Source organism: Cyprinodon tularosa, unplaced genomic scaffold (genome assembly GCF_016077235.1).
Source record: "Cyprinodon tularosa strain WSP-4 unplaced genomic scaffold, ASM1607723v1 ctg36, whole genome shotgun sequence".
Classification (NCBI taxonomy): Eukaryota; Metazoa; Chordata; class Actinopteri; order Cyprinodontiformes; family Cyprinodontidae; genus Cyprinodon; species Cyprinodon tularosa.
The window spans coordinates 441224-467001 of NW_024039074.1; the positions used below are offsets into that span (position 1 = coordinate 441224).

The window sequence follows — 25778 nt, forward strand, 5'->3', positions numbered from 1 at the left end:
TCAGTGAAGCCATCAGAAGGGCAAGTAGCATAAAATGGTACTGAAGTTAATATCACCTAAAAGTATCACTGGAAGAATACCAAATTAACTGAAACATTATGAATCCACCCATCAACGGACACTAGAGGAGCACCTCAAACCGATCAGAAGGAATGGGCAAAAACTACTTGCAGCTAGAAATAATAACCTGTACTTTCTAGTATCTAGACCTACAGATCCCTTTAAAAAGACTCGCAGAAAACTTTACATTTAATAATCTCCATTTTTTAATGGTCACAGTTGAAGTACATAATATAAAATATTTACAAATAAAGATTTAAATGAAATTCAAAATGTATTCGACATTACACGCACGCACACACACACATACCCGACACCTACTACAGCCCAAGCATGCTCCCTAAAAGTAGCAAACCCACATAAAGTCCCAATTAAATGTAAAAAAAAAAAAAAGGGAGTAAAGTGCACGTATGACAAACATCCCTGTACAGACATTTCTGATTGCAGAGAAGCTTCACTTGCCAGTCACAGGCACACTCCTAAAAGCTGTACAAAAGATATTCTTTCAAAATAAAAGTGAAACTCAGTCACCAACACAATTCAGATGTAAAAAAACAAAAATAAAATGTACAGTTTTTAAAACACTCAGAAAAGATTTGCTTCCAAAATAGATCACAGCAGGAAACTTAAATATACACTCTGCCATTATGCCGTCAAAGCTACCCTTCATCCCACACAGATAAATGTTATGAGGAATCTGCTCCGAGTGGCCTCAGAACTAGGAGAACAATGATAGGCAAGATTCCCCCCCCCCCCACATAATTAAGCGTAATTCAAATGTATTTAAACTGCGGAGGACATTCCAGAATACCAGAGCCTGATGTCTGCGCAGATCAGATGCGGTTGAGGTACTGCGTTACTAGAAAAAGAAAACATTCTTCCACTCGCTCTGTATCCAAAGCTGGGTTTCCACTTCCTGCTGAAGCAGCAACCTTTCTACTTTGCCTTAAACAGATGGTTGTTGGTGACAATTTCTGCTTGGATTGGACCGTTAAAACAAAAACATTGACGCAATTTGGGGAAAATGAACAAGAAAGGCAACAGCTGCATCCTTCTCTCCAGAAGACAGAGGCATCAGCAAAAGCAGGAGATATAGCCTGTGATAAATGAGAACGATTGGCACAGGGATGTGTGTGCGTGCTTATATAGTTTTGGGTTTTGTTAATGCTTTTTAATAGTAATTATACTTTATTGATCTCACATTGGAGAAATTTACCTCTGCATTTAACCCCTCCCCTAGGGGAGCAGAGGGCTGCCATCGTGGGGCGCCTGTGGAGCAGTGTGGGGTTAAGGGTTTTGCCCCCCAGAATGGGAGTCTGTGGGAGTGGGGCTCAAACTCAGAACCTCAGGATTCCAAGCTCTATGGCCTAACCACTAGGGCCCCACACCACCCTGATTGGAGGATGGGTTTTTATGCTTCAACTTTTGTTGAGTTCAGCAGACTTCACCTCAACGGCTGATATCACAGAAGCTTTCAGTTGATCTATGGGAAAACGTGTTAGGAACGACTGAAACGTATCCTTTAAGGCAAGAGGCACTGGTTTGATAAATAAAACCAACATGTTGATATCCATCTAAGAGTTGCACACACACACACACAGACATACAGGGTGATTGATGGTCACACTGTGTGATAAAGGGTGCTGACAGTTCGTTTCTGAAGCTGCCTCAGTGGGTGAGTCTTTCCATACTGCTGCCTGTTTGTCAGAAGTGTTGGCCCAGGTGAATGTACGGAGTCTTGCTCAGTGTTTGGGAGTTTTTCTTTTGGGGGGCTCTGATTTGAAGTTGCCGAGTTTTCTATACCAAGGTTCTTAGCTGGGCTAATGATTGGTTCTTGCTTTTTGCTACTTGAGGAAGGAGAGCTGTGCACCCGCAGCTTCTTGGATTCATCACTAACTGGAGGAGCTTGGGTAGGTGGAGCCGTAGCGGAACAGCAGCTGCGCTCCAGCTCGGTCAGATCATTGGCTAGGAGCTCCAGGCAGCCCAGTTTGGCCAGTGATGCAGAGCGCTTCATTAGAGACGGAGGGGTCAGGCCAGCCTGACGGATCCTGGCTTCCACCTGTCTAACCCTCTTCTGCAGATTACTTCCTTGTTTTGGAGAACTTCCGAAGCTCTGGCTCAAGCACACTGCCTGGCAGGCACCACCTGACCCGACCTGCTGCAGGAAGGAACCCAGCTCACATGTGTCCCTCACTGTGATGTCAGCACGGGGTCCCTCTGTCAAACACACCCAGTCGACAGACGACTCCAGTTCGGTCACACCTTCCAAACAGAGGAAGTTCACAGAGGCAAATGGAGACTGTGCAGAGTGTTGGAAATGAGAAGAGGTAGAGAGCAGTCTGGTATCAACAGGCTGGAGTTTGTGTCCTTTTGTGCTTTTTTCAAAAATTCCCAAAACATTCCCTTTTTCAGCTGGTCTAAACATGCCAACCCCGCCCTCCCGCTCTTCCTCTGTGGAGCTGACTACAGAGACCTGCGGGCGTACCGCTGCATCCTGAGGAGCTGCTCCAACCAGAGAGTGGATGCTGTATGGGCGGCGCTGAGAGCAGGAGCTGCTACCAGTGAGAGGGACAGCAGAGGATGAGGTTAAGGGCGTCTTGTTTTCCCCTTTCATCCGCTGCTCTAGTTGTTGCGTAACTCTCCGCACAGAGCCTCTGGTCCAGTTGCTGTAGAGGCGAACGGGGCCACCTTCCTCGTCCTCTTTGTTTTTCAATTCCTCCCTTTCATTTTTGGCCTCTTTCTGTGGGACAGTCTCCAGATTCTTCATTTCGTGTTTATAACTTATCTCATCTTGGTAGCAGGAGCTTTGTGGTTCTGGTTGGGTGAGAGTCTCTGTCTTTATTCCTGTGACCTGCACAGGAGCATGAGTTTCCTACAGAGGAGAGATAATGCAGAAGCAAAAAAATAATGTTTCAGTAAAACGCGTCAGAACTGGTCTATATGCATTTCATCTATAATCCACTAGATGGCCCTATTGCAGCACAATAATCAAAAGGCTTAGTTTATCTAGTATATCTAATACTCTATAAATCATGGCATTCTTAATTCATTTACATTCAAAAGTAAAACTAACATACCATAATGATTAATTATAAAACATAATATTCTTCACGTTTTATTCTTTTAATCTTAATTGTTATGCCTACAGCTAATCAACGTCAAAAGTACTGCTTCTCTAAAACTTAAAATATCAAATAAGATCAATAAAAATATTTTGCAGATTAAATGTGATTGATATGCTGAACAAGAAGGGGAAGAGAGACCAAAATGTTATAGAGGTTGGCAGTATGAGCGTGTGTCCACTTTGATTAATATAAGGATAAGTTGAAGGAAGAAAAGTTTGATTAGAAAAATGTTTTCATGCAACAAGAGCAGCTGCAGCCTTTAGAGGATTGTGATGATTTTCAAGAGCAGGGAGGAATTCACAACCTTTGCATCTCTGTGTTCAACTGAACCAGAGACAGCATAACTCTAGTATGGACTGAGTAAAAGAAAAAAAATATTCAGTGGTAAAAAATGTTATTATTTGCATTTCATTTAGATTTCAATGTATTGGAGTCTGGTGGAAAAGGAAAAGGTCTTCCTCTGCTGACGGACTTGAGAGGTGATTTTAGTTTCCATCAGGATACGTACGGCGTCTGCTCAAACTATCAGCTGTACCAGAACTCTAATTCATCACCCAGAAAGCTGACCTGATATTAAACCCTCCACAGACTATGACTGACAATCAAGAAGATAAAAAAAAAAGGCACCAGAACTTATGTAGCAGAACTGAAGGGAACTGTTAAAGCAAACATGGGTTTCAGGACACCTCAGCTTAGCAACAAGCAGATCACCTCTGCACCGCCCTGCAGAGATTCTTTGAATAGAGCGGTGTTTCCCTGCCCCTAGTGGTCATGAAAAGGGTACATGAAAATATTTTCTTAGGTAGTAAAATAGGGCTGTGATCTGTTCTGCTTTGTTAGAACCCAACTGAAAAATTAAACAAGCTTTTACTAACCAAAGGGTATGTTTTTCTGTGATTATAGGGGAGTTACATGAGGAGCATCAGATTTATATTATGATTTTATTTTGTATTCATTTCGATTCCTTACTAACTTCCAGGTAAGTTATTTATGTTTTTTTTGTTTTTTTTAGATAAAGGCATAAAATGCCTAAGAATTAAATGCTCAAATTAAAAGATTAAGTAAAATAGTCTGTATTGTATAATCAGTTATTGTACGTTCCACTTTTGGACAAGGCTCAATACACCTCATATTTGACCTAGAGGGGCACTCATGGTAAAACAAAATGCCCAAAGCGGTACACCAGTCAAAAAAAGGTTGGGCAACACTGCAATAGAGGACATGACCAAGTATAGAGTATATGAGTGTATGTTGGTTAATATTTCTGTATTAAAAATCCTTTACATTAACCCAGGAATTGTTCGGGAATTAGTAACTCTAATTTAATGCTTTTTAATGCTCTTGGAAATAAATTTAACACCATCAACAAGTACCCATGATTCTCATATGGGAGAGTTGGAATGTCTGCCATACTCTAGTAATTTCTCCACCTCGAGCTTGTTTTCCGAAAATACGACTTTACAATGAACTGTAAGGAGTTCCACGCAAACACGTGGAACCAGTTATATCTGATATGATATATCTGACAAAATTGTCTTTATAAATGTGTTTGTTTTTTTTAAATAAAGCATTTTAAATGCCAATCTAATCACATTTGATAAATTTTAATGCCAATTAAGGCCTTAATTTAAAAAAATTATAATTTAATGACTTAATGACCTGTGGAAACCCTGTAACCTTATGATTTGAAGTATCTGACAAACAGGAGGCTGTGAGCATTAATCAATAAGATCTACATCCCTTTGTGTGTAGCGAGTCCATTAAGAGTTACTTATAAATTAATGAAAAATTATGGAATATGTAAAACAATACTGTAGTAATTACTCTTATAGTTTAAACACATCTCAGAACATCCACAAACTTTCATACTAAGAACAAAGAATGAAAGAAGAATTAGAGGAAAACTTACAAGCAATGGTTACCTTTCTGCTCTCCTCCTCCTGCCCCTCACTGTTTACACCCTCCTGACCCAGAGGAAGATGATCTTTACCGCAGCTCTTAAGCAGAGGAGACTGCTGCACAGCAGCACTCTGACTTTTACCATCATGACTCATTCCCTTGAATTTTTCCCTGGCACTAAAGAAGTTAATATGATCAGCACTATGGCCAAACAGCAGCACATTGTCCTGTGGAACAGCATTAGGATGGCTGATGTCATTAGAGGAGGGAGGATCTGAGCCACATGTCTGATGATCCTCTTGTTTTTTTATAAGCACCGGTGCAGCTAAACTCTGGGATCCAGGCTGATGTGTGTTTGGTGCAGTCATGGGCTCAGGCACTGAAGCCAGAGGGGTAGACGAGGAAACCTGGAGTTTAGAGGCTTCATTTTTGGATGATGGAGCAGGAGAGGGCAGGAGGTGCTGAACGGAGGGAGGAGGGTTAGGCTGGCCCGCCACCACGCTTTGTGCAACAGTTACTACCTCTGTCCTCTCAGGGTCTGTAGAAGCCCTTGGCTGGGAGGGAGGAGGCAATGATGGCTGCTCCTCTGAGTCACACAGACCATTGGACAGGGTGGGAGATAACACAGAACCAGCTGTGGAGTCAGGATGGTGGGGGATGAGCTGCCTGCTGAAGGCTTTATCAGCCTGAGAGGGTCCCTCCAGGCTTTGAACTTTAGCGTCACCTGATAAAGATGCCATGGCACTAAAGCCAGAGGAGCCAAGCTGACTGGACTGGATGCCGGTGTCAGGCTGGCTCATGGAGTGTGTTGCTTTTCCAGTGCTCGGTGAAGTTCCCAGTGATTCCAGAAGATCTCGCACAGAGGGGCCCTGCATGCCGCTTGCCTGGTTATGGGGGTCAGAGCGACCAAGACTGTTGGGTTGGGCGAGGGACTTGGACAAAGGCTCGTGGTGCTCAGACAGATCACTGTCAGAGAGAGAACGCCACAGCTTGTTGTGCCTTTGCTTGCTACAGGAAAAAAAGGGACAAACGGATACATTGACAATATGAACAAAGTCTGGTGTATTTAGAGTCATTCATGTTAATTTCTGTCCTGTTTTGAAACCATATCATTTTAATGTTACATTAAATTTTATTCATTTTTACTGTTTTGATTTACTTTCTAGATATGCAGCTACTTATACTGCCCCAATGGATGCCTTGCAGTCACAGATGTTAAAATCTAGTCATATTGAGTACTTGCTCTGGTCCACTATGCATCAGTCTGTTCCACTGGAAAGAATTGAAATCTAAATAAGTCTTTTTTTTTAAGTCTTAAAATAAAGTGTATTTTTTCTTGAATTGAGGTAAGTGAGAAACTTTGCCAATGGAATAAGACAATTTACATTTAAAATAAGAATAATTGCATGTTTTTATTTCAATTGCATTATGTCTAATTATCTTAGTTTATGAGTAAAAATACTCCTTCCATTGGCAGATCATCTCATTCACCTCCTCAAATTAAGTCACAATACAGGTAATTTAAGAAATGTTGACTTACTTCTAGATTGTTTTTGCAGTGTGCCGTTGGGTGTGGCAATAAAAAAAAAAAAGGTGACCCAAATATTTCTTTTTACGGCTTACCAAAAGAGAATGAACGTGGTCAGAGATGGCTGTCAGCGATTAAAACAGGCATCCCCAAACTTGGTCCACGAGGGCCGCTGTCCTACAGGTTTTAGAGGTTTCCCTGCTTTAGCACAGCTGACTATGATGATTGCAGTAGACCAAAAGCCTGTTAATCAACTATCAATTAAAATCAGCTGTGCTGGAGCAGGGAAACATCTAAAACCTGCAGGACAGCGGCCCTCAAGGAACGAGTTTGGGGATGCCTGGATTAGAAGGTCTGACTGAACGCCGACCGCGAGTAGCAGGTACAATGTACACGTTGAATCAGGTGAGTTTCACAACAAGTCAGTAGAGCTCGCTTAGCTAGCTGCCAACTTAATTTTTTTTCTCCAGAAAATGAAGTGATTAACTTTCACATTGATTAGACACCTTGTGAAAGAGGTGCATATGATATTAAGATCTGAAAATTTTGCTACATTATATTTGTGTTAAGCTGTTTACATTAAAGATTAGCAGAAAGCGTTTTACTTTACGTACAAATATCTTTTTTTCCTGATGCCATATTTTCAGGTCAATAACCCAGCCAGATTTTAAAAGCTTTCAGACTTTCTCCAGTGAAAGAGGACAGGTTGTAAATAAGATACATGTAGAAGTCCTGAAAGGAAAAATCTGGAAGCCTTTTAGTTAAAGAATGGTGTTCAAAAAAGTCTGCATGGACTTCATATGGATGTCAGCGCCCTTAAGCTAGCCTAATGGTTCGGAGCCAAGTATGTTGGTGGTTGGGTAGAACCGCCATGACGCCACGCTTCTGAAATGCATCTAAATGAAGACTTTTTTCCCCACAATGCAAAGTCTGAACTGGTTCAGAAATTTATCAGCAAGACACCTGAAGTGGATTGTTTTCCATTTAACAAGCTGGGGTTGGTGACACTATACTAAAATTTTGATTTTTGCCCAAACTGAACATGAAAACTAAGAAGTCCCATTGTTTAGAGTCTAATAATGCATCATTGAGCCACATAGACTTCAATGCCCCTTTTTATCTTAAGAATACTTAGGAAAAATGTGGTGCATAAATTATGTCTTAATAAGATCTAAAAAATAAAACCTCAGTAAACTAGCTACACATGTCCTTCTTATGCATTTTAGTGCACAGAGACATTTTTTTTAAATAAGTCTAGAAAGTGTAGTGAAGCTCTACTGTTACCTTGAAGTGTATTTGATAACAAATTGCCATTAAAACTTTCTTAAATAGATGTATTAATTTAATTCTGACTGTTTTACACAGCCATAATAACCTGTTAAGCAGTAAGTTAAACACAGCCGCTACCAACAGGCCAAATCACAAACTAAGTCTGGCCACACATCTTACTAAATTAAAACAATAAAGCCATTAATTTGTTGAAAACATTCAGAGTTGTGTGATCCACACTCTCTCCATACTCTCAGAGTTTAGAATGATTACATTTTTTGTATGCGTGTACCTGGCCAGCAGTATGCCCTGGTATTCCTCCAGCTGCCTCATGAAGGAAGGGTTGGGTTTGGTCACAGTCCGCCGCTCTTTGACGTAATTGAAGGCGTTTTTCAAATCCCATCCATACTCCTTCATGGCGTATGCGATCACTGTGGCTGCAGAGCGGCTGATTCCCATTTTACAGTGGACCAGGCACTTGGCGCCAGATTTCCTGGTTAAGACGTGAAAAATTGAGTTATTCATCGTCGTTCTGTTTAAAAATTGGCCTGTAGAGCAAATGTTCTGAGATAGAGTTTTAAAAGAAGTCACAGCTTAAGGAAATAAATTAAAAAACATTTTCTCAAACTCAATCAGTAAGAAAATTAAAGATTTTGCCAAAGGATTTAAGTTTAAGGTGCAGCCAAATACACTCCCTTATCTGTTGATCATATTAAACCTTTAGTAAAGAACATTTTACCACAGACGTGAGTGCAAAACAGCAACAATGGAAAATTATCAGTCACTTAAAAAAAATATAAAAAGGAAGACAAAACCATCATTAGGTACCATAGTAATGGCCATGTATGACCACGTGACCAGATGGAACAAAACGTTTATCTAGTAGGAAAGCATCATTTGTTGATTTAAAAAAACATGAAAATGAAAAATATTTTTTGCAATTATAACAACTCATAAGCCCAATTTTCCTTTAGATTTAAAAATTAGGGGTTAGATTTTGTAATCTTAAAATCCATCCCTGCTGGACTTGTTAAACTTGCATGATTACATTCAAGAGGAAAGATAATTTTAAAACCCAGCTTTTGACCTTTGTCACATTTATTCTATTAAAAGTCTAAGTTTCGGTAAGTCACTGAGGACATAAGAGATAAATATAAACCAACTAAAACAAAAATTCTATAGTTTATTCTTCATTCTTATATTCAGAAATTTTGATCTTCAGCTTTAAAAACAAATGTTTTTGACTTAAAACATTTACATTTCCCCAGCACTTCACTACTTATACATCTATTCCTGAACATTATAAAACACAACCACCATACTTCTCCAGACGGTAAAGGAATCCCATTAAAATAAAAAACTTACTTGGCTCTAGATATGAACTTATAGGTGTCATTCCAATAAGCGAGTAAGTCTGTTGCCTCCTCGTCGTATACGCGGATGTTGTGATACTCAAACACACCGGGGAAGAAGTTATCGATCTCCCTTGTTACATTCAGGATGTACTGAACCCTGAAGGACAAAAAATATACAGGTTGGATCAAAACAAGACAGCTTGCTTGTCAGGTGCTGGTAAACCATAAAACAAACCAGTTTACAACATGCTTACTTGTTTTCTAAGAAAATTTCTCCTAACATTTAAATTTAATGTATCGTCTTTTGCATTTTTATTTCTGATTGTACAGAGGCTGCTGCATTTAGCCTTTCCTTACCCACACTTCTGCAGCTCCTCCAAGTTGGATGCATTCCACTCAGATCCCTGTAGGAAACCAAAGCAATCCTCAGTATTGTTCCAGACCTTCCTCTGAGCATATCATCAGTGCTAAATCCCTTTGGCAAGACACGTCTGACATACAGTATGCATTTACAGAACAAACAAGACCTTAGTACCTTAAAATTGAACACATCTTATAAAAAAAAACTGCATCAGATTTCTCTGACTACTAAGCATAAAAGGATGATAAATGGCTCAAGTGTAGCCAGAGTTGTCGCATCCAACAAATGTGTTTCTGAAATGTTTATTGTCAAAATACCAGGAAGACGTGGTCAAAGATCTCTGTAGGACTGTCCATCTGGCCAAGAATAACAATCATCTCTTTGTCGATGAACTCCTTGAACTCTCGCAGGTTGCATGTCATGCGCATTTCCAGCTCTGTTCGGATCTGAGGAACATTAAGTCAGGGAAATACTGCTTAGTTGAACCGAATTCAGAGGAAACTTTAAAGCAATATTTTCGTCTGCACTAAGCATGAGAGGTAACTCACTTCTTTACAGGTGACATTCTCCAGATCCTTCTGCGTCATGATTTCCCTCAGGCTGGTTTTTATCTGTCGCTCTGTAAGCTCTCTCTCTGTGGGGCTACAGAAACATGAAAGGGAAATTTAATGCATAGTTCTACAAAAGAGCCTTCCTAAAGTATTCATACATTTTTGTCACTTTAAAACCAAAAATGCCTTTTTTCCCTTTTTTAACAAGGATTTGAGTGTCTCAATGTGCAAAGTTGGTAAAGACTTATCAAAAAGTATTTCTACAGTGTACCGACTCTTAAAGGCTGAACTTTAACACCTTTTAGATTTTTATGTGCAAAAACATCTTTTGTGGTTCTAAACAATTTTGATAATTACTCATTTGCATTGCTCCATCACATTACATCCCTATAAAACAAATTTATTTCAGAAGTTGTAAAGCAATAAAAGATTTTTTTTAAATATACTTTTGCACTGAATATTTACATATCAGAGAAAAGGACGGGTGAGTCAGCGCGGTGTGACTGAACATCCTGCATTGCGTTCCACTCGTTGATGCGGGTCTGATCAGAGGACACTCTGCTTTGATAATAGCTGACCCAGGTGAGGAACAAGCTGCCTGGGAAGTAGTTGTGACAGCGAGCCACTTCACAGGCTTTGTGGAGCGACTGAAGAGCGGACCTGCCATAAAGGGTTTGAAAGTGATTAGGAGGGAAGATTCTGACATGACAGTAAACAATTTTTATGAGAATGGCATCAAGGAGATGAAAGCTTGTAAATGATAAAAAAAAAAAAAAAGCTACATAAATTTTCAATTGTTTTTCCTCACCACATGGCTTGCACAGAGACAGGCTTGAATACATGCACTCTGTTATCGGTTGATACGCTGAATCCGCTGAGAGGGAAAAAAAAAAAAAAGTACAAACACAAAACCATCAGACCATCTTGTATTTGGACTGTGCTTAATTCAACAGTGTCTAAAATGTCTTACCCATCTCCATCCAAGTGTATTAAGGTGTCACTCCATAAAGGCAAAACTAAACCAACTGAACATGAGCTGCAGGGATGGAAAAAAGGGAGAGAAAAACCTCCATTTTAATAAGGTTATCCATCAAAGCTGCACATAAAGGTTTGAGTGAGACATGGTCTCACCTATCAATGGGACTGAAATCCAGGCCTAGCACCAGGCTCTCCTCTGTGTCCTGGCGTCCGATGGTTGAGACCACCACCATGTAGCGTGTGGCCTGAGTGCTAGCACTCTCCAAACGGACTGCCTGGAACAGGAACCAGAAAGGTCAGCATGATAAAAATGCTAACAGAGAGGCTAGTCTGTGCTTCTACTTGTGCTGTGCACCCACCAGCTTGATGTTGTCCTCTGGTCTGAGCAGAGTGAACATGGTCTGCAGATGCTGCTGGATGTCTCCTGTTAACATTCAGGAAATGGCTTGGATTAGATTGAAGGGATTCTTTGCAACAATTCTGCACAATTTATTTATTTATTTATTTTTTTTATTAAAAAGGTGTGGAATTTGAACAAAACTTTTTGCCTCACCTGCATGTTTACTCCGTAGTTGTGAGAAGCGAGAAGCCGAAATTGGAGAGGAGCCATTTCCTCGAGGCAGAAAGAGAGCAGCTCCTTTGACTGTCAGGAAACTTTCACTGATGCTGCATAAAGAAAACAAAAAACTAATTTTTTACAAAACACTCAGAGGTAGAGAAATCCATGTAGCACTAATATCTTTTGTAATTGCATTGTTTTAGTAAATACGCCAGTATGAAACAAAAACTGTTGTCATTCGCCAGACATTGCTGAAATATGTTTTCTAAAGTTCACTCTCGCATCTGGATTTGCTTTTGTTAGTTTTCATCACAAGGCCGTATTAAACAACCATGAACATATTTGTTCAACAGTATCTGCTAAACCCCTGCTATGAAAGCTTTCTGCTTGAAAAAGAGACGTGTTTTAAAAGTTCTGATTTAGAAGGTTTACTTAGTCCAGGCCTGTGATCTTCTAAATAAACTATCCTGTGCACAACAGTAAAGATTTATGAGTTTAAAAAAGATTAGATTGAAATGTGAAACAAACAACAACAAAAAAACATCTACATCCAGTGACATGTTTGCAGAGTTGGATTCTATTTCCTCCAAAAACGAAAAAGGAAGACCTGTTTCCAGAGTAAATAAAATATCTTTGACTTAAACAATTTCTTTTTTCACCAGAATCTTCTTCTAATTATAGTTCACAGGCTTGGATACAACTACAGTATGACAAATCTGAGCAGGTAACTGGCACTGACTGCAACTCTCACTAAGCCACTTATGACAAGATGCCTATGGATAATGAATTATATAATGGACTTGAAATGCAGGATGCAAGACTATGAATGTAAAATTCTCAGGGGGTTTTGCTGCCGGTTATGTGAGAAATTTGGCTTGTTGATGATCATAAACTATGTTTAACAAATTTACATTCCAAGGATTGACCTCAAAAAGTGGGAAATGTCTGTATTTTATGATGACATGGAAAGCAGATTTGCTCACTGATGACTGGGTGTCCATATCCATCACTCAGAATATAAGCACAGGTAGATAATGTGCAGAGACAGAAAGTCTGAAAATATTGCATCCCATCATCAAGATAAAGAAAGCAAAGGCCAAAAGCAAGATTATGACAAGTTACTAAAAAAGTGACAAAAAAGATTAATTGAGCATCTTTTTTTTAAATCAGTTTAAACAAAAATGTAGTATAAATCTAAACACTTCTTTAAAAACTCAACACTTGAAGCAGATTTTAGTGAAGCAAACAACTTCTAATCCCTCTAAGACAAACTGAGGGATTGACAAAGATTAGACACACTATAAAAGCCTCACAACACTGACAGACCTGACAATACCTACAAGCTGTTTTTCCAATACAAAAAGAAATGCGGATTTCATCACGGTGCTGAACGCAACCCTTTAGGATCCTCATACCAATGTTGTTATGCACGTGCTTGATAATAAACACATGCAGGGAATATTTCCAGCTTTGTTGATCAAACAAATCACCAATAAATACCAGCGTGATCCGCAGTGTTCACCTCCAGAGCTGACATTAATTATAAGCTATGGAAATGTCTGGGGTACACGGTGTGCTCCTAATTAAGATGCATGGAAGCGCACGCGAGCAGGTGAAGCATCTTAAAGTTTTTATATATGCAAGGTCTCCAGACTCCTGCGCATTCGAGCAAAAACTGTATGCCATTTTAAAACAAGCCTGGGAGTGTGGACTAATGAGACCATAGCCAGCCAGAAAAAAGCTGCATGGAAGCTAAACGTAAACAGTTTATGAGTGCAAAATGTTTGCAGCTCGCATTCATATCAGCTCAGCTCGCTGAGTAAACTTACAGCTGATAGATTTCCCCGCGAGAAAACACGGAGTTCTCGGTGGGACAGGGTTTGATCTTCACCCCGCAGTAGGCGCAGAAGCAGCCGGCAGATGAGCTGCGAGGGGTCGGTATTACTCCGGGAGGCATCGCTGCTCCGGAGGCGGAGAGGAGATGCGCAGAAACGGGTTTATATCCCGAATATAGGAGGGACAAAAAAACAACAACTACGAAGCTCGATCCGAACCACACAAGAATTTTCTTAAACGTAGAAAGTCTTTAAGTCAAACTTTCCCGCTGTAGCAATGAGACCCTGACACATTTAAACCAGATTGTGGAGGAGCAGGTGCATCTCCATCTGCTCAGCGGCTCCTTTCTCCTGTGTCTGCGGCAGGCTGCGGTAAATCCTGACGGTTAGGGGGAGGAGACAGCGGATTGGTCCAATCCATGGAAACGGGGGGGGGGGGGGGGATCTGGATGACGGATTATCACAGGGGGGAGACAGGCCTCTTGAGTAAGAGACCTAGATTATGAAATATTGTTTTTTTTAAGTCAGTTTCAACATGCTCTGTTTTTTTCTATGTAATTCCCATTTTCTTTGGCTTCATTTTATGTTTATGCAGATTTACTCCTTATTGCTCTTCTGGGCAGGATATTTTACAGACATTGATTGGGCATGACAATATATAACCTCTGACAGATTATGTAAATAAAACTGATTATCCTGTTAATGAGTGGCACATACAATTCTCAAAAAATAAAGGAACAGACAAATGACAAATCCTAACAAATCATGAATGGAAATCTAACGTATTAACAAGTGGAACCCTGGATTTGGAGTCACCTACAAAAATTAAGGGAAAAACTACAGGCTGTAATGTCCTTAAAAGTAAAAATGAGGCTCAGTATTGTGTTTGTGGTCTTCACATGCCTAGGCATGTTCCCGATGAGCTTGCAGATGGCCTGAGGAATCTCATCCCAGAACTGGACTAAAGCATCTGCTCTCCCCTGGACAGTCATGACAATAGTGGATGGAGTGAAACATGATGTCCCAGATGTGCTCAATGGGATTCTAGTCTGGGGAACCGGCAGGCCATTCCATAGCTTCAATGCCTTCATCTTGCAGGAACTGCTGAAGCACTCCAGCTACATGAGGTCTAGCATTGTCCGGCATTAGGAGGAAGCTGGGGCCAACCGCACCAGCATATGGTCTCACAAGGGGTCCAAGGATCTCATCTCATTACCTAATGGCAGTTAGCTATCTCTGGTGAGCACATGGAGAGCTGTGCATCCCTCCAAAGAAATGCCACCCCATTACTGACCTACTGCCAAACTGGTCATGCTGAAGGATGTTGCAGGCAGCAGGTCGTGCGTTTCTCTACAGTTTTTCCAAACTCTGTCACGTCTGTCACATGTGCTCAGTGTGAACCTGCTTTCATCTGTGAAGAGCACAGGGTGCCAGTGGTCAATTTGCCAATCATTGTGTTCACTGAAAATAGCCAATTGTCCTGCACAGTGTTGGGCTGTGAGCACAAGCCCCATCTGTGGACGTCGGGCCCTCCTACCATCCTCATAGAGTCTGTTTCTAACAGTTTGTGCAGACACATGAACATTTGTGGGCTAACAGAGATCATTTTGCAGTGCCCCTTCTATTCCCCCTTACACAACGGTGGGTGTAGCAGTCCTGCTGCTGGGTTATTGCTATCGTACGGCCTCCTCCACGCCTCCCGGTGTACTGACCTGTCTCCTGGTAGTGCTTGCAGCCTCTGGATAATATACTGACATACTAAGCAAACCACCTTGCCACAGTTTACACTGACGTGCCATCCTGGATGAGCTGCACTACCTGAGCCACTTGTGTGGTTTGTAGACTCCGTCTCATGCTACAATGAGTGTGAAAGCACCACCAACATTCAAAAGTGACCAAAACATCCACCAGAAAACATAGGTATTGAGAAGTGGTCTGTGGTCTCCACCTGCAGAACCACTCCTTAATTGAGTGAGTCTTGCTAATTGCCAATAATTTCCACCTGTTCTCTATTTCATTTGAAGAAAAGCTTGTAAATTGTCAATCAACCTGCAAAAGTAAAACATATTTACATATTCTGATAATGTGACAGTAGAGAAAGTTAATGAAATAAAGTTCTTGAAATTAATGATAGATAATAAGATTTACTGGAGACCTCATATAAAACACATTAAAACGAAAATATCCAAAAGTATTGCCATTCACAGCAAAGCTAAACACTTCCTAAATTATGCTGCTCTTTATATTCTGTATTCTGCACTTATATTACCTTACTTGAGTTACTGTGTAGAAATATGGGGCAATACCTATAAAACATTGCTGTGACTGTTATGCACAATACAAAAAAAAAATATATATATATAAACTAGCTCTAAGCCTTAAGAAGGTTGGTTATTTCTGCTGTAATCTGGTTCTTTTCTATGTTTTCTCTAGTTTATGGGGAGTTTTTCCTCTCCACTCCACCCTTATGCATGCTCCATATGTGGACTTGCTGCAAAATCAACGACAACATGCATGCGACTGTCCACTATCGTTACATGCTCATTTAGGGGGGAATAAATGGCTCTATCTGCTGGATTTCCTTAGATAAAAAACAAAAACAACGTTTAAACCAATCAGTTTTTATGATTCATTTGAATTTAATCTAAAGTACCTTTGGGTGACATGTTTTGAATAAGTGCTATATAAACTTTTCCATATGCACTTTTCCAGACTTACTTTTTTCAAATTCTTTGTCCTTTATAGCCTATTTTTGAAGATAAAAATACACCGCTGATATAAACTAGTTGTAATTCTGAAATAAACTGGCTCTTCACTGGGATTGAGGGAAGGATGGATGGATCTTAAAAAAAAAAAAAAAAATAGGGAACATATAAATACAAAAAATAATCCAGACCATTTTCTTTTTCTACTCACACCCAGACCTGTGAGATTGCATCTATGCTTTTCCAGATTGTGTAGGAAAACCTACAGAGAGGAGCACATTTTATTCAGACCCCCCTCCCCCTCAACCACTGTTGAAACTTCCCATAAATTTAGAATCTCTGACATTAGAAAGTTTGCTCAAGAATTTTCTTGTGCTCTCCTTCCTAAATACATAAACTTGCATCATGTAGAGAGGCCTCGTGTCACATAGTAGGTCACTGATGAACTACGTTTGTGTTTTCTGATTACTTCTACAGGAAATAGAGCTTCAGTAGAATAACAGCAGGTCTGTGTTTGACCTTGCTACACCTGTGAGTGCTTTCAAAATAAACAACATGACAACGGAGAAAGACAGTTGAGAAATCAAAACTAAGAGTCCAGCCTGCCCATGTGTGAAGTAGAAACCTGAGCTTAAGCTTGGTCATGCTACCTCTTGATCACACACGGTTTCTGTTTTAAGGCTATGTTACATGCTGAGGGCAACTGCTAGCAAAACATGACAGCAAAATAAAAACAGGATAAACAACTGTGGTGGACTGGGTTTTTTTTTTTTCTATGGATCATATATTGCATGTTGGGTATCTAAGTGTAGATGTTTATTTTGGGACTTTCAAAGGTCATCTCTGCCCTTACTTAATCAAGGAAGAGATTGCCCAGACCAAAATACATGTAATAATTATCTTCAGAATCGGTCAGTTACCAAAACAAGACACAAACATATCGTTTACCTGATCAACTATAAGTTCTCTTACTGACTTTTTTCCCCCTAAACAAAGATCTGTTTAGCTTCCTTACTCTGATTATTTGTGTTTTATCTTACTGTGTGCTTGTGACATAATTTTTGAATACCTTACAGGTCAAGCTAGAAAAGGTCAGAGGCCATCGATATGTCTGTTTGTCGTTGCCGTCTCTCAGGTTCCACCTGACCGCCTGACACACAGAAAGCTCTTTAATGATCACAGAACAAACTACAGCTTCCAGAACAGCACCCTTTAGTATTGAATATAAGAGCACATATACTCACTACTGAGCAGGAATAACGCAAGAATCAAATAAATCAGAATGTCAATAGCCACATTAATAATGAAAAATAGTTAACATACATTTACACAGTGAATTAAAACAAGGTTCATATAAGAGGAACAAAAATGAACATTTAATTATTCCAGATTTTCCTCAAAGGGGACTGATTCCCAGAAGGAGATTATAATGGATCATGAATAAGTCTGGTAGAAAATACTCTGAGTTTTTCTAATTTCTCTTAGCTGATCAACCGTTGAATGATGCTTTAGCTACTGCTCTAAATTTGCTGATGTCACAAGGCTTAATCAGCAGCGCTGCAGTGGGCCTCGCTTACGCAGGCACAGCCACTGCATCACCACATCCGCGTCTGAATGAGCGGCTGCTGCAGAGCGTCAAAAATTTCAGCAGTGTCTGGAGGAAAAAAACAGCCTTTGCTCTCTACAGGGTAGATTTCATTCAGAATACCAGACCCAATCAGTCTTGAGCTTCAGAATGATGATTTAAAAGACAAATTGACACATTTTGAATATTTAAAATTAGTTTTCCTTGTACCAATTTGCATCAATTACGTTGAATACAGAGCTAGTAGATCCATGTATTTCCCAATTTAAAAAAATCCATACTTTTACAGATATAAGTCCAATGTGTGCATTCTGCAAAGGGATCTTTCCCACCAATTTTAGGCATTTTCTCCAAAATTGTCCTTTTTAATTTCAGTATTTAGAATAAAATGTGGTTTTGAAACAAGACTTGCTTCTTATAAGAATTTTTTCCTCTGCCTTAAGACTGGATTAGAGCTCCACTTTCAACACCGTTGACCAATGTGTCCTTGTATGAACAACTTCATGTTCATACTTGAGTCCTACACGATGTTCACCATGGCTCTTGTTAGGTTTATTCTAGGGGGAACTAACTTCCACATTTAAACACTCTACACCTAGGCATATCATTTTAACACTGAAATGAAACTATGCATGTTTCATTTCTCTCAAATGCTTTAAAGTCCTTGATGACCTGAAAAAGAGAGATGACTACATTTTTCTTTCACTTAAACTCAAGATACACTTTATATATTAACTTATGTTCAAGACCATCTTAATTTGGCTTCATAAACTACAATAACAAACCTTGGTGTTTTTCCTCATCAGTATTTTGCTTTTACATTTCATGGTTAAAAATATTACAAGCATTGAAGTCTCATAAAATTTGTAATAATAAAGAAGTTCTAAAAGAATATCATGTCTGTGCATTTGTCATTTTCCGTGTTTGTCTGTGGTAAATTCAATCATTCATTCCAAGATTGTAATTACATCATTAGCTACCCACGATGCATCTGTCTATTTTTTACGCATATGTCCTGTTGTATCAGCTGCTAAGCAGTTTCCAAAAAGCATATTTGGTAGTAGATATTTTTTCTAAATTGTGCATGCGTATCACTATCAGTTGCCAACCAATTAAAAAAGAAAATAAACCAGTAAAGGTCCAGGCACATTTTTAATTATAATCTGTTAGTTTAAACAGCATTTAACACTGTGTTAAACATTTTAAGTCAGGTTGGGTACGGATCAGCCAGCAGGTGGGTCTGGACCTCTGCAAAATATATACACACACACACTTTTATATTACGCTGTATACTGGGGTGGAGGGAAAAAAGGAGCAAATGGTGAAAAATGTCAAGAAATAACAGAGTTGGTCTACAACCATTCTGCAAGCACAACACAAGGCACAATGAACAGATTTCATTTTCATTCAGGAAAATTCAGCTCTTCAATGGGAAATCTGACTACACCTCTTGAGACCGAGTTTAGGGTAAATAAAACTGGCCAACAGGGAAGAAGCAAAGGAGATGATTTGTGGACTAATTTCAACATAGAAAGATAAAAATAAGAAAATGCATTGGTTAAAGAAGTAGGGGGAGAACAAGCAGGGGTGCAACTGGGGGGTTGTGTTTTAATTTTTTTTTGTTTTTTGGGGAATTTTTAAAGTTTTTTGGAGCAGAAGGTCTAGGGAAAAACCAACAACATTGCAGATGAAGCAATGTTAAAGCTAATATGGCATGGTTAGTGTCAAGTTATCTATAATAGAATACTTTATACAAGTTTAACAACCTGCTGGGAGTGAATCTTTTGACTGGAGAACCTTTTAACTTCTTAAAATATACACTTTCATTTTTATTGGCTGTAAGCCATGTTAAAAATGCAGCTGTTTTTCTAAATCTAGAGTTTGTCCTAATCCATTTCATCATTTCAGAATTTTAAAGAGTATGTGTAAAATAAATGCAGCTAAGATGGGTTTTTTTTGTTTGTTTTTTGAAGAGTTATCCAAAAGAAATGAAGCTCGGGGGCTCAAATTTAATATTTTCTAAAAACCTATGTAATTCTCAAACATTCACCTGAATCATGACTGTTTGTTTTTAGTATATAAAAATACAAATGATATCTCAAGAAGTTTTTACTTAAATCCAGTATTCCTCTTTAAAAAGGTTAAAAACATGAAGAAAACCCTGGAAGTTTATATATTTTTTTCTAACAAACTCCATTTTCATTTTCTTTCCATACTATCCTATCTGAACGCCTCTAAAAGTATATTCTATACTTTTTTCAGACCCAGTATGGAGTGGTATTATGAGAGCACTGTGAGCAACAAAAAGCAATGTGTACTAAAATAAAATCTTTATCTAGAAAAGGTATTTATAAAAAAAAACACTCTGTTACACCAAAACATAAAGGTTTGGGGTTAAAGACTTTGTTTTGCACAATGTTATAAGTGGAAACTTCGACTTTTGTCTCACTAAATGACTGTAATTCCATTGTTTTGGTGACAGTTGGAGAATCTTATAAAGTCTTTGTTCAGCTTGGGGTAGAGAGGATAATGCTCAGGTTTTCCACCAGATATAACTTCTGGCTACAGTAGTTCTCCAAGTCAAAACAAACGTCCCCCGAGGTGGACAAAGGTTTCTATTATGAGCTACCGGTATAAATGAACGCTGCAGAAAAGTTGGGACAGCACTCTAATTAGAATACAGGCTGTATGGGATTCTTTACCATCAAAACAACAGCAACCTGGTCAGTTTAGTGTTAGAAAACCCAATGGAAGAGAGAAGGGCAAAGTTAGTTTAAAAACCTACAAAAAGATATTCCTAGAAATTAAATTGATTAAAGCATGTTAGAATACAGGTGCTGGTCATAAAATTAGAATATCATGAAAAAGTAGATTGATTTCAGTAATTCCATTTAAAAAGTGAAACTTGTATATTATATTCATACATTACATACAAACTCATATATTTCAGATGTTTATTTTGTTTAATTTTGATGATTACAAATGACAACAAATGAAAATCTCAAATTCATCATATCAGAAAATTAGAATATTGTGAAAAGGTTCAAAATTGATGGCCCCTGGTGCCACACTCTAATCAGCTAATTAACTCAAACCACCTGCAAAAGCCTTTAAATGGTCTTTCAGTCTAGTTCTATAGGCTACACAATCATGGGGAAGACTGCTGACTTGACAGTTGTCCAAAAGACGACCATCGACACCTTGCACAAGGAGGGCAAGACACAAAAGGTCATCGCTAAAGAGGCTGGCTGTTCACAGAGCTCAGTGTCCAAGCACATTAATAGAGAGGCGAAGGGAAGGAAAAGATGTGGTCGAAAAAAGTGTACAAGCAAGAGAGATAACCGCACCCTGGAGAGGATTCCGAAACAAAACCCATTCAAAAATGTGGGGGAGATTCACAAAGAGTGGACTGCAGCTGGAGTGAGTGCTTCAAGAACCACCACACACAGACGTATGAAAGACATGGGTTTCTGCTGTCGCATTCCTTGTGTCAAGCCACTCTTGAACCACAGACAGCGTCAGAAGCGTCTAAAGAGAAACAGGACTGGACTGCTGGTGAGTGGTCCAAAGTCATGTTCTCTGATGAAAGTAAATTTTGCATTTCCTTTGGAAATCAAGGTCCCAGAGTCTGGAGGAAAAGAAGAGAGGCACTTCATCCACGTTGCTTGAAGTCCAGTGTAAAGTTTCCACAGTCAGTGATGGTTTGGGGTGCCATGTCATCTGCTGGTGTTGGTCCATTGTGTTTTCTGAGGTCCAGGGTCAACGCAGCCACATACCAGGAAGTTTTAGAGCACTTCATGCTTCCTGCAGCTGACCAACTTTTTGGAGATGCAGATTTCATTTTCCAACAGGACTTGGCACCTGCACACAGTGCCAAAGCTACCAGTACCTGGTTGAAGGACCATGGTATCCCTGTTCTTAATTGGCCAGCAAACTCTCCTGACCTTAACCCCATAGAAAATCTATGGGGTATTGTGAAGAAGAAGATGCAATACACCAGACCCAACAATTCAGAAGAGCTAAAAGCCACTATTAGAGCAACCTGGGCTATCATAACACCTGAGCAGTGCCACAGACTGATCGACTCCATGCCACGCCGCATTGCTGCAGTAATACAGGCCAAAGGAGGCCCAACTAAATACTGAGTGCTGTACATGCTCATACTTTTCATGTTCATACTTTTCAGTTGGCCAACATTTCTATAAATCCTTTGTTTTTATTGGTCTTCAGTAATATTCTAATTTTCTGATATGATGAATTTGAGATTTTCATTTGTTGTCATTTGTAATCATCAAAATTAAACAAAATAAACATCTGAAATATATGAGTTTGTATGTAATGTATGAATATAATATACAAGTTTCACTTTTTAAATGGAATTACTGAAATCAATCTACTTTTTCATGATATTCTAATTTTATGACCAGCACCTGTATACCTGCATTCAGCATCCCCCCAAAAAACACTGTATTATGGCAAATATGTCTGTTTAATGGTCATCCTCAAACATGCAGCAAAACAAACTGTGTCAGATAAGTGTGTGCTGATCATTAGAACCCTTCAGCATTTAATGCTCTTTTACTTATAGTCAGTTAAGACTTGATTTATTCATGAGGCCTCTTTCAAGAGCCTTCAACTGTAGAACATTTATAGCAACAGTAATTGTTAGTGTTTACACCATCAATAATACTATCCATTAGAAGCATTCCTCATTGATATATAATAGATTTATTGATTATTTGTGAAAAAATCTTTGTGAAAAACTTTAATATTCAAGAAGAGAAATTAATGGATATTAAATGGTTATTGAAGTGGGTTTTGATTTAAAGCAACACAGGGGTATGAGAACAGGTGCAGGACAGCGTCAGTATCCATTATATGTGAATGTTATATAGCAGACATCCCCAAAGTTGGTCCTCGAGGGCCGCTGTCCTGCAGATTTTAGAGTTTTCCTTGCCTCAGAACAGCTTATTTTAATTGAAAGTTGATTAACAGGCTTTTGCTCAACTGCAATTATCAATCAGCTGTGCTAAATCAGGGAAACCTCTAAAAACTGCAGCACAGTGGCCCTCGAGGACCGACTTTGGGGGTGCCTGTTATATAGGGTTTAAATTAAAGCAGTTTTATTGACAGAAATAAAAATAGTTAGACAGATTTTGCTGGATCACAAAATAAATCCGATTTTACTGGGGGTTTTTTAGTAACCAAGACCTAGCAGGATAAAAGTCCTTTGATGCTACCAGTAGCAGTAAAAAGAGTGAATGTGATCAACTAAATATTAAAAGGATGGAAAGTTTATTCATATAGAACTGAAACATGATGCCACCAAAAAAAGGGACTAAATGCTCCATTATTTGAATACTAATCTTCACATTCATAGCATTTGATTTTGTGGCAGAACTATTCAACTAAACTATTCAAAGAAAATATGACATCCGATCATCATGTAACTTTAATTGTGTAAACAGACTGATAATCAGCCTATGTGTGCAGGCAAAGGTTTCCCTCCCAGCTGAACAAACAGAACAACTCATTTATCTCAGAGGGATGACCAGACGGATACACAAATGTTCTGAGTTTGGGAGTGGTTACCAGTCTATCCCAGAATCAGCAGGGCAGCTTCCCTGACCCACAACAGGCGCTGCTGCCCTCTAAAGGACAGAAAGCAAAACACCAGTCATCATCTGGCACTGTGATGTGCAATTAAAGTGACAAACTTAACAGCTGAATGAGGGAGCACACTGAAATCATGTACAACAGTTTATCACATTAGGCAATGATTCCATTGTTTATGACCGGTAGGTCAAAAGCAGCAATGTTTGTATTCAAGTAGAACCGGGTTAACCGGCTCTCCAGCTTTGTAAGCAGTGAGGGGCAACAGTGGACTGAGACGTGACAACAGCACCAAGAGCTTTTACGTCACATCAGAGCCATAGATAAAGACGCTCTCTCTCCAGCACTAGGAAAACATAAGACCTGTGCTCTTTTCATCCAAGTTTCAGGGGTAAAAAAAAAACCCTTATTAAATTGGATTTAGGACATAATAATCATAATCCATACACAAACATTACAAAAACAGAGAAAATATTACCTCCTCGGCTGAGAGCGTCGATCATCCTCCCCACTACCGGACTCCTGGGAAGAAAAACATAATGCAGTTTATGTTACATTTTAAATCTATAGTGCAACAGCATAAATACAGTGTATGTTTAATAAGAATATATATTCAGAACAGTTTTATTTATTAAACATGCTCAACCTAAAGAGAAGCGGTGGCATCATTATGATGATGGAAGATGGTATATAAAGAGAATAAAAGGGTTTTATTTGTTTTTTTGTGCCACTATAATATGTAACAAGATAACAGGTTTATGTTTTCCTAATATTGTAAAGCTCCAGTCCAGCCTTTTCTCCTCTAAATTCACGATTGTATTAGAAGGACTGATTCTCAGATTTTTGCATCGTTTAAACCAATATAGGTTAAGGATACACAGATACACATTTTTTCACTTCAGATCCATTTCAGATACTTGAATATGGGCTGTTTCTCAATTCCAGAGAATGCTCAAGAACGCATATTGCGAAACAGCCACGGAAATCTGGAGATCCTGATACTTTTCAGATACCGGACCTCTATTTGATTTAATGCTGACACCATTAGTGTAATTTTGTAACAGCCTGTGACAATGTTCTATGCTACAAATTGCGATTTTTTCCAAAAGGCAACTTGAGATTAGCATAAGGCCAGAAAAGGAAGTCATAAAACACTGTCAGGAGGATAAATACTATCCTGATAATAAAAAACGAACTGTAAGAGTTCAAATCGACTGTGTTTACTAAATAAAAGAAAGATGCCAATAAATTGGTAATCCTTTCTAATGTTCAAGAGATTTTTAACCAAACTTAATTTAATGATAAAAACAACCTGAACACATCAGGCCCGTTGTCACCAGTAACGGATCTAGAATTTTCTTCAATTTTGAGACCAAAACAGATATTCTGATCGGATTATTATTATTATTATTATTATTCTGCATTATGTCAGTACTTTATTATCAAATTAGAGTAGAACAAAACATCAACATTCACACATAGTTTAAAATGAAACATTTCATGTTTATATTATTGTTATATTTATATGTATTAATATAAAAGCTTATTTATTGTTCAAAATCCACACCATGCAAGTGAACGGTAAAGAGAATAATGAAACTACTGTTTTGCTTTTACACAGTTAAACCCATTCTATACTAAAAACTGTACTCGAACATGAAAAAGAAACTAAAGCCACCTGTTTCATGATGGTTAAAAAAAGAGGAACTCCAACTTTCACAAACACAGAAAGGAGTTGCTTAAAGAGAATAAAACTACAAATTGCATCTAATGCCGTAAGAAGTGCTGCCCAGTAGAGCCAGGAGCAGGGGGCAGAGTTCAGCTCCAAATCAATTTACACACCCGCCAGGAAAATGATCTCATTCTGTTTTTTAAGGCGTGGCTGGTCAGAAAATAATGCATTCACACACACACACACACACACACACACACACACACACACCACCAACAAACAGGGAGATGGAGAAAGGCAAAGAGTAAATAAACGTAATATAAAGCCTTGTTAAATGAAAAAGCCAGGGCTTGGCAGCAGATAAACACTTGGCACTTATCTTGTAATGCCGGATACTTATCTTGTTTACTCTAACTAGCCTTAACTGCATTACTAAAACATTACCGGCTTTACAAAGGCAGGGGTGGATAGGAGGACGACTGTAGGGAACAAGGAGCACAGACAAAAAAGATGACTGAAACCAGGAGGAAAGTACAAGCATTGTTTGCTGATTCAATTAAGCAGATTGCAGGCATGGCCGTGGTGCATTCACTATGTAAGGGTTAAAAAATAGATGATTTTGATCTGGATATTGCTGAAAGAATTTTAAATGAATTGTGCCAAACTAATCATTTCTGGCAGTT

The 25778-nt window shown here is 39.0% G+C and overlaps 1 protein-coding gene across 2 annotated transcripts in view; it reads right to left on the reverse strand.

The window, feature by feature from the left end:
• Window positions 1–242: 242 nt before the first annotated feature.
• Window positions 243–25778, reverse strand: part of ssh2b (slingshot protein phosphatase 2b) — a 30335-nt gene continuing 4799 nt past the window's right edge. Inside the window, exons 2-15 of one of the 2 annotated variants that reach the window (XM_038295778.1) lie at window positions 23902–23945; window positions 11680–11792; window positions 11486–11550; window positions 11280–11401; window positions 11119–11184; window positions 10957–11022; window positions 10614–10808; window positions 10146–10239; window positions 9915–10043; window positions 9594–9640; window positions 9247–9393; window positions 8174–8374; window positions 5108–6092; window positions 243–2932 (exon numbers count right to left, since the gene is read on the reverse strand). In XM_038295778.1, the coding sequence (XP_038151706.1) occupies window positions 1682–2932; window positions 5108–6092; window positions 8174–8374; window positions 9247–9393; window positions 9594–9640; window positions 9915–10043; window positions 10146–10239; window positions 10614–10808; window positions 10957–11022; window positions 11119–11184; window positions 11280–11401; window positions 11486–11550; window positions 11680–11792; window positions 23902–23945 (3525 nt within the window). In that variant the 3' untranslated portion in view covers window positions 243–1681. Of the gene's footprint in view, window positions 2933–5107; window positions 6093–8173; window positions 8375–9246; window positions 9394–9593; window positions 9641–9914; window positions 10044–10145; window positions 10240–10613; window positions 10809–10956; window positions 11023–11118; window positions 11185–11279; window positions 11402–11485; window positions 11551–11679; window positions 11793–13514; window positions 13883–23901; window positions 23946–25778 lie in introns of those variants that run through there. The other variant, XM_038295777.1, reaches the window with a different exon arrangement.